Source organism: Myotis nattereri, assembly GCF_964212035.1.
Source record: "Myotis nattereri genome assembly, chromosome: 1".
NCBI lineage: Eukaryota > Metazoa > Chordata > Mammalia > Chiroptera > Vespertilionidae > Myotis > Myotis nattereri.
In genome coordinates, this window is record NC_138075.1 from 173,264,077 (window position 1) to 173,273,523 (window position 9,447).

The 9,447-nt window shown below is 40.2% G+C and overlaps 1 protein-coding gene across 2 annotated transcripts; it reads right to left on the minus strand.

Annotated features, from left to right (window-relative positions):
• Positions 1-1,283: 1,283 nt before the first annotated feature.
• Positions 1,284-7,233, minus strand: DMP1 (dentin matrix acidic phosphoprotein 1; the record flags this gene model as incomplete). 2 transcript variants are annotated; one of them, XM_081102518.1, is made up of 5 exons in its annotated part: positions 1,284-2,612; positions 3,962-4,009; positions 4,185-4,217; positions 6,629-6,676; positions 7,180-7,233. In XM_081102518.1, the coding sequence occupies 5 exons, from the start codon at positions 7,231-7,233 to the stop codon at positions 1,284-1,286; spliced, it is 1,512 nt and encodes a 503-aa protein (XP_080958644.1). The 2 variants fall into 2 exon arrangements, with proteins under 2 accessions (XP_080958644.1, XP_080958645.1); XM_081102519.1 differs by lacking the exon at positions 3,962-4,009.
• Positions 7,234-9,447: the final 2,214 nt, after the last annotated feature.

Genomic DNA, 9,447 nt, shown 5'->3' on the forward strand with positions numbered 1-9,447 from the left:
GGGAGCCAGCAGTCCTGGATTGTGAGAGGGATCCCAGATTAGAGAGGGTGCAGGCTGGGCTGAGGGAAACTCCCCTCTCCTGCATGAATTTCCTGCACCAGGCCTCTAGTTTAAAAAATAATTTAAGAAAATTTTTCATTTTAATGGAAGAAAGAGACTAAACTATTTTGCGATGTTTTAAAGGAAGAGTTGTTTAGCCTAATAATATCACTATAAAAAAAATAATCACAAACTTTGGAATATTATCATCTTTATTACAAAACAAATATTTTATGTTGAGGTAACATTTCAAAGGATATTTGGCAAAAATCAATTGAATTCTATAGATACAATTCTGTTATGTGCAACATATGTAAAGCACTCAGAAGACAGCTTTTCTAGCATTGCACATAGACTGATTTTAGAAAAAAAAAATAAAGCTAAAAGTTATCTTTTTAAAGAGGACTCTTCTTCTCCCCCTCTCCCCATCCAGTCCTCCATATCATCACCAGCAGTCAATGAGGTGATGTTCGTGGGAGTGCCACAAAAAAGTGTCAAAAATGATAAATTAGTTGAAAAAAAGTTTTGTTAATCCAAACATTCCACACTGGTTCTTAACTTGAAAGTGCTTTCACAAGCTGAACTTTCCATCATATGGGATTTACTATTGCTTATCTCAAGAATAAATGAAATTCTCTCAACTTCAATGAAGAAATCCTATGAAATGGTCTGAGCCAGGGTCTTCTCTGCTGTGGCGCCCTCCCTTCCCTGATTCTCCAAGGCAAAGTTGGTTGCCCTCTTTTATGCTCTCATAAATTTTGTTCATACCTCTGTTATAGCACTCACCACACAGCATTGCACTCATTTTTGTTTCCCTCATATGTATTCCTCTTTAGCTTTTTAGCTTTATTTATCCTCCTATAAGCTCCTCAGGAGCAAGAAACAAGCCTTGAGCTTCTGAATATCCCTAGCACCTAGCACAGTGCTTGGTACATAATAGAATTTCAATAACTGTTTGTTAGGTTCATGAATTAGGAACTATTTCAGCTGTGAAGCTATAATGCACACCTTTCCTTGCTTCCAGTTTCATTGAGTGTGTTCTGGTGTCATTCCAACTTATTTAAACCTTTATGGCTGGTGACACCCTAGAAACAAATACAATGTCCAGCAATTCCTTTCAGAAAGAAGTGGCCTTCGGTTATCCATCTTATATAAACATCAATAAGTTATAGTTCTATTTCTTTCCCTACTCTCCAAACTCCAAGACTCCTTAACCTGCGAGCCACTTCTTAGGAGAACTGATGCTAATAGCCGTCTTGGCAGTCGTTGTCGTCCTGATCCCCAACGGGTTTGTTGTGATAAGCATCAACTGTTAGTTTTCTGCTTTCTATCTCCGTGTTTTTGGACTGGCCAGCTTCCTCACTGCTTGAATTGCTCTCGGTGGAGTTGCTATCTTCTTGTGATTTGCTGCTGTCCTGAGAATCACTGCCATCATCTTCCTCAGACTGGCTCTCCTGGCTCTGGCTCTCCTGGCTCTGGCTCTGGCTCTGGCTCTCGGTGGAGGCACTGTGAGACTGGAGGCCCTCCTGGCTAGAGCTGTTATCCTCAGTGGACTCTGGGCTTTCCTCTGAGAATTTGAGGCTCTCATTGGATTCACTATCAGCTTGCTCCTCTCTGGATGTGCTTTCTGAACTGGAGGGTGTGCTCAGGCTGTCCTCTTCACTGGAGTCACTGGAGTCCTGACCTTCCGAGTGAGTGGAGGTATTATCTGGGTTGTCACCCCTGGACTTACTCAATACTTCTTCCTGAGATTCACTACTGGTTTCTTGAGATGGCAGGTCAACCTCTTGACTAGATTCACTACTGGGGTCTTGTTCATTTTGACTGTCTGCCTGGAACTGATTCTCCTCACTATCTTCTTGAGATTCACTCTTGCTGTTTTCCCTGGATTGGCTGAGGCCAGCTTCTTTGGTGTTTTCTGTGGAGTCACTTTTGACTTCTTCTTGGCTATTGCCACGATCACTTGTGTCATCTTCCACAGAAATGCGGGACTTTCTGAAAATTTTCCTACTGGGATTCTCCACTGATTGGCTCTCACCTGAATCCTGAGTGTTTGCTTGCTCATCACTATTTCCTTTTGATTCTTTTGATTTGACACTGGCGCTGTTCATTCTGGAGTGGCTTCTCTCACTCCTGATGGTGTCTGGATCATCGCTCTGCATTCCTTCATCATCAAACTCAGAGCCATCCCCATGGCTGCTGTCTCCCTCACTGCCACCTCCCACCCAGCGCTCCTCACTCTCACTCTGCTTGTCAAGGTCCCTGCTCTCACTGGTAGTATCTTGGCCACTGTCTTCCCCATGAGAGGCACTATCTTCCCTGGACTCTGTGGCATCTGCTGAGTCTTCATTACTACTGAGTCTAGAGTTTCCTCCTTGTGTCTCTTCAGGTCCTGGGCCATTGTCATCATCACCAAAGGTGTCATCTCCACTGTCATCTTCATCATCATCTCTATCATCTCCTTCTTTGCCTCCATTCCTAGAGAAGCCACCTGCTGGCCTATGAGCATATGGATGATCAGCAAGGCTCAGGCCTTCCTCTGATTCGGCACTGTCACTGGGGTCTTCATTTACCTGGAGTTTGAGGTTAACAGACATGGTCAGTACTTTAGGAGGTGATATAGAGGGTTTGTGTTATCTAGTATCCATCTAGGTTCTTTCTGTTTTCTTCTTCCTGTATCCCTCATCTAAACCAGGGTCAATTTTACTGCTCCATAATATCTCTACCAAAGATTCAAAAGGAAGAAAGGAGAGGTAAAACTCGTCTTCCCATTTTATATAAGCATAATTCACTCATGCTGCAAAAAATTCTCAAAACACTTTATTGAATCACATTTATGAAACTCAAATTATACTGTAAGTATGATTCCTTAAATAAAACTCTCAGAGAATTTTTTTTAAAGTAAAGAGTTAGTTTATAATGCTCACTCATCAAAATATTTGGTTTAAAACAGAACTTTTTAAAATACTGAATGATTTTTAAATGGCCCCAATTTTTTTTTCTAATCAATTGGGGGTGGAGGTGGATATATTACGGCAGGAGGATGAAACCTTTAGCTAAAATGAAAGTAAAATATTGCAATAAGGTATCTATCTCACTCAAGCCATGTTTACATCTTATTATCCCAGTGAAAGGCTCAGCTAGAAGACTGCAATAGTGTGACTGCCCAGGCAGCTAATAATTCATCTTCCAACTGTGGTCACGTATAAAATGAAACATGGGTCAAAACTGCAGAGAAAAACCTGAGTCCTGGAATCTCCAGAGCCCCTTAGGGTTCAGTTTGGTCAGAAATGATACAGTTAAGAAAGTAATGACATTTAGTCTTAGGGAAATGAAGGGAGAGGAGGAAAAGAAGAAAGATAGTTTTTTTATTAAAGAGATATAAGCTAAGTCAGCTTTTCTCAATCCCAGGACCACAACTATGTTAAAGAGAAAGTCATTTCTAAAGCCCCTGTTTCATTCCATTTTCCTCATGGCTCTCCTAGTCTCTCCTTAACGGAGTCCTGACATGAAGGAGGTCACCAGGCCCAGCAGGCACTCCATTCGTGTCAGCCAGAACACTTTTCTCTATCTGAACTGCTCTGATTGCAAAAGCAGCATTTTTAATGAAGGAGTGAACTATTGCTTGTCTAACATAGTCTCTGTCCATTGTGTGTGTGTGTGTGTGTTCTTTTTAACTAGGGTGATACTTATGGCCACAATGTCTATAATCTGGCTCCAGTAACAAATATGGAATGAACAGCATGTCTACATCTGAATTCTCCCACTCATTTTTCCCTTCTTATTTTATGGGACTTTTTAGTCAGCATAACCAATAGTTAGAAAATATTATATTTAGAACAGTTGCCAGGTAATTTAGTCTAACATCATTTCCTTCCATTCCTAAACAGTCTGAAAAGTTAAGAAAGGTCTGTTTAATTACCTGCTCCTCTGAGCTAACTTTACTTTCTTCTGATGACTCACTACTCTCCTAAAAGGAAAGAAAAAAAAAGTTGTTTAGTAATTCCTGAGGAAAGGAAAAAATATGATGCACATAAATTGCTTGTGGTTTGGGTTTACAACTTTCCAAATGGCCTGAGGTGATGGGAAGAGTGTTAAAGTTACTTTATGAGATGTTTATGACAACAAATAAATGAGATAGTTACCAAAGGTGGTGCTGGTGTCTGAGCCAAATGACCCTGTAAAAAAGGAAGGAAAGCAAGTTACACCTTCACAGATGATTCATGCCATCACAAATATTTAGAATACTTTCATGTATTTTTTTAAGTTTCTTGGTATATATTTTGAATTTACATGACTAATAATGACATTTTATGATGAAATCGCTAAAAAATGAGTGTGAGATGACTGATGGCCTGAGAACAATCTTGTGATATAAAAGACCTGGAAGATTTCTGTATATCTGGTACTTAGAGAGAAAATTTTACTTTCTTGGAAACGAGGTGTTCAGACAACCTAGAGCAGTGGTCGACAAACTGCGGCTCGCGAGCCACATGCAGCTCTTTGGCCCCTTGAGTGTGGCTCTTCCTAAGCCTTAGGAGTACCCTAATTAAGTTAATAACAATGTACCTATCTATATAGTTTAAGTTTAAAAAATTTGGCTCTCAAAAGAAATTTCAATCGTTGTACTGTTGATATTTGGCTCTGTTGGCTAATGTGTTTGCCGACCACTGGCCTAGAGGAAACGTAAGAGAGGAAAAACACCGCAGGAACTCAGGACCCAGGTTTAAGTCTCAATTAGTGCCTTGGTTTTGGTTTTAACTCTGAAAACTAACATCTTGGTGTTAGCACTGAAATTCATGTGTCCCAGGAAACCCCAAAGTCTCAGGTAAATTTCAGTGGTTGGTCACTCCATGTGAATTTGGACAATTCACTTCCCATGTTTGAGATCATTTTCTTAAATTCATAAATTAAGAATATTAGCAACCACTGTGCTTACTCCACACGATTTCTGTGAGGATGAATTCAGCTAATGCCTATAGAAACATAGTGAGAACTGTTCAATAAGATATAAACTAAAGTAATGATCCATTGAAAACACCTACTTTGTAAAATTCAATAGTAGACAAAACTGAACAGAGAAAGCCATTAAGCCTTTCTCGCCACATAAGGTCACACAATGAAAAAACAAATTCTAAGTCTGAAACTCAATTACTCATAGTTCTGATTATCTCACTTTCTTTAATTTTCTAAGAACTCTAAAAATGCCTGAGTCACTTCTGATACCCTATCTCCACCTATTCTCCTCCTTCCCCTTGAGCAAGGCAAAATCCCAAAGTCCCATGAGGCTCCAAGGTGCTGAGAGATGGGTGTGAAGACCCAAGGTACAAAGCAGAGCAGGGAGGAGCTATCAACAGGTTTTCCACAAGCCTCTCGGCAGTGCTAGGCTGGAGAGAGCTCCTCAGAAGGAGCTATATTCACTTAAGTCTCTGCCCTGTGGCACTGCAGGCAGGCACAACGACAGACTCTACGCCAGTTATTTGGAATTAAGGGGTGGAAGGAGCCAGACACTGGCGTTCTTCTCATACCAAGGCTGGACTTGAGAGCACAGCATGTTTGTAGAACTCGTGGAGTGTCTGATTGAAGGAGTGAAAGGATCTACGGTGGCTGATTTAAATTAACTAACCTAAAGACATGTCTGAGGTAAATTACCAGAAAGGATCCTGCAATGTGCTTTCCAGCCTCGGGGAGGGGCAGGGCCCCGTCTCAGGCCTCTGCCATGATCTTCCTGCCACTAACAGCATCGTGCCCAAGCTGCATCATAGGTGGCAGGACACAAGATAATGAACAAAACACTCTTACTCAGCATTAAGGCTTAGCCCTTACTCATAGTTCCAATCTTGAGAACCTACTGCCCTCCTGGACAGGGCACCTTCCTGAAAGGGATGGAGCAACCTGGTAAAGAATGTGGATTCTGGAGCCAGAGTGACCTGGGTCCAAAGTCTGGCTCTAAACACTTACTATCTGTATAGCCCAGACAGACAAGGTGACTCTCTATGTCTCGGGGTTCCCATTTGTAAAACAAGAGTAAAATACAACACCTAGTCTATTGGGTGCTATGAAGATTGAAGAAGTTAATACATGCGAAGCACACAGAACCATGCCTGGAAATGGTTCTTGAGTTTCTGAGAGTTAATAACTATCAGGTTGGTCAGAGTCGACACTCAACCAACATTAGCTTTCCTTCCAAAGACTCTAGTACCCTCTCATTCTTTCTATTCTCACTTTCTAGGACTTGACCCTCTGCCTACCCAGACATCTGGTAAGACACATTTCTAGTCCTAATCCTCCAAGGGCAGTCTTGGTTCAGGTCACCATCCCCTTGCACTACGATACACATCCATTATGAAAATAAAGCCAAAGGAAAAATGCTCCCTTGCCAAATTATACTAGTAAGTTGGAAAGGAAGCATTATATGAACTAAATTTCCTTATGTGAACTAGAAATTATAGCTCTTACTACCTATGTCATAAGTTATTGATGTGTTCATTAAATCATTAACAGCTTCGACATTTACAGTGGAGATGATTTGGTTATACTAATAATATATTAAAATAAAAATATTTCAAAAAATCCTATTTCTACTCACCTTCCATTCTTCAGAGCTCTCATATTCAGTATGTTGATACCTGGCTACCTAGAAAATTTAGTACACATGGTCAGCCCACAGAAAAATTTCCAAGACAGCAGCTATTAACACTTTACTTAATTAGGACCAATGGTAGTCAAATTTTAGCAAGCATCCACCTCACCTGGAGACCTGCTAAAACACATTGCTGTGCCCCATCCCCAGACTCGGGCTCAGAAGGTCTGAGGTAGGACCCAAGAATTTACCTTTCTAACCAAGTGGTAGCTGATGCTGATGCTGCTGGTCTAGGGATGACACGTTGAGAGCCACTGCTTATGAGGAAGAAAACAGACTTGTGGCTATATGAATGGCGGCTCATAAAGAATAACTCGGATGATATTTTAAAGAAAGCAGCTTCCTGAGAAACTACTGTTTTCATCTTGACTGGGACATACACACCCACCTTGGCTCATAGCCAGTGAAAATTGTGAAGTTTTAGGTTTAAAGGGTGTGTGTGTGTGTGTGTGTGTGTGTGTGTGTGTGTGTCCCTAAATCCCTATCCTGATACTTACTGGAAGAGCACAGGACAACCCCCAAAGGAACATAAGCAGAATGCTGGTCTTCATTGCTGGGTGTGACACCTCTCCCTGCGATGAAAGACAGACGTTTTTCTCCAGGCTGCAAAAATATAGGAGCTTCAACTTTTTAAGAGTTTCTTCCTATTTAAAACATAACTCATCACATGCACACACACACATACATAACTCATCCAAATGTCCATCAACTGATAAGTGGATAAATAAAATGTACTCTATGCATACTATGGAATATTATGCAGTCATAAAAAGGAATGAAATACTGATACATGCTACAAAGTGACGAACCTTGAAAACATTACACTGAGTGAGAAAGAGCCAGACACAAAAGACCACATATTGTATAATTCCATTCAAAGGGAATATCCCAGACAGACAAATCTATAGAGATAAAAAGTAGACAAGTGGTTGGCCAGGAGTTGGGTATAACAGCTAAGAGGTGAATTTGGAAGTGATGAAAATGTTCTAACATTGATTTCAGTGATGGTTTTACAGCTCTGGGAATATGTTAAAAACTATTAAACTGTACACTTTAAATAGGTAATATATATATGTGAATTATATCTCAATAAAGCTGTTTAAAATAAACCTTACTGCTAAGAGATAACTTGAAAACTTTTCAATGAGGAGGTCTGTAACACTTCTTCACTAACACATAAAATATGATAAATGAAGGGAAATTTAAAGAAAAAGGACTAAAGAAATTTCTGACCATTCACTTTCATAATAATTATGCAACTTGGTATAGCAGAGCAACCTGACAAATATATTCCCCCCAAAAAAACTATATTTATGGATACCATTGATAGCTGGTGGGCATTTGTCTACACACACACACACACACACACACACACACACACACACACACACACTGGCTTTTCAGTCACATATAACCTCATAATAATGTCTACACAAAATATATCAGTTTTGCCTTTTTTTTTTTTCTTGATCTGCAAGAAATGCACTATGGAAGGCTTCATATCACAGCTCCAGGAAGCTCGTAATATCTCCTGTGCTACATTTAGTCACACGTTCTACATGAATATGCTAAATTCTTTTAAGTGTTGTTCACAGTACTGAAGGCTCTCGGGAAGATTGGAGGCTTGGGTGCACTTGTGAATCATGCTCCAAGAAACAGGCCAAATCAAACCGCATTTTCCTGGAGGCTTCATTTCACACCTCCAGAACTGGTAACTTGGAAAACAATTTGTTCTATATCAAAAAATGAAAGTACTAGAAGCTAAAGAGTTATTGACAAGGTTTAAAAGGAAAGTCATTTGCCCTAACAAACTGGTCAGATGGACTTCCATACATTTTGGGGGGGGAAAAAAAAATCCTGCAAGTTTATTGTAGACTTCACTATTGCCTATCTGTTTTTTCTAATGTTAAATATATGCCATACTAGAGACAAAAGATCACAGGCAGAGATTCTCAACCTTGGCTGTTCATTAGTTTCTCTGGGGAGATTTGAAGATATACCAATGCTAAGTATTCAGCTCACTGCGGGGTGGGAATAGGCATGAAGTTTGTTCCTAAGGTACTCTAGGTGATTTTAACCCTTGATCTGAGAAAGACGTGTACACTGATGTCTGAATATGCTAAATAATGTCTGAAGCATTGGGCTTGAGAAGTCATTTCATCTTCTTTTTAAATGTCTTCAAGAAAACAATAGAAATCCTAAGAAAGGAGGCTGAGCATAGTCCTCATTTCTGCTTTCATGCAGCTCAGATGGTCCAGCAGGGCCTCTCCTTCTCTGTCACGAGCATTATCCCTCTTCAACACTGCCATCCTTACTGTGTGCTATTTTCTTTAGCCTAATTCCATATAGGTCATATTCGTCCTTGTATTTTGATATTATTTAAATTTGTTAAAATCCTTTGCCTCATATCAACTGAGAAAACGTGAAAATACTTACCTGCACCTAAAGCAAGCCTAATTCAACAAGATATTACTTCTGAAGGAAAGCAGATCATCTCATCCCCAAATATGCCTCTTTGACATGAAACTTATTTTGAGCTGAAGGCACTTGAGAAACAGCAGATGCAAGAAGGGCACACTAGTCCACCTTTTTCTTTCTGAAAATAGGAACTCAAACTCCCATGTGAGCGAGTCTTCTCTGAACCATAAGGAAAGAAGGCATCTTATCTCCAGAGATGAAACTCAGGCACAAACAAGCCTTGTTAAACTAACCCTTATCTTCCCAGTCACTTCTGCACAATTTACTGCCCATAGCCCCACACCCTT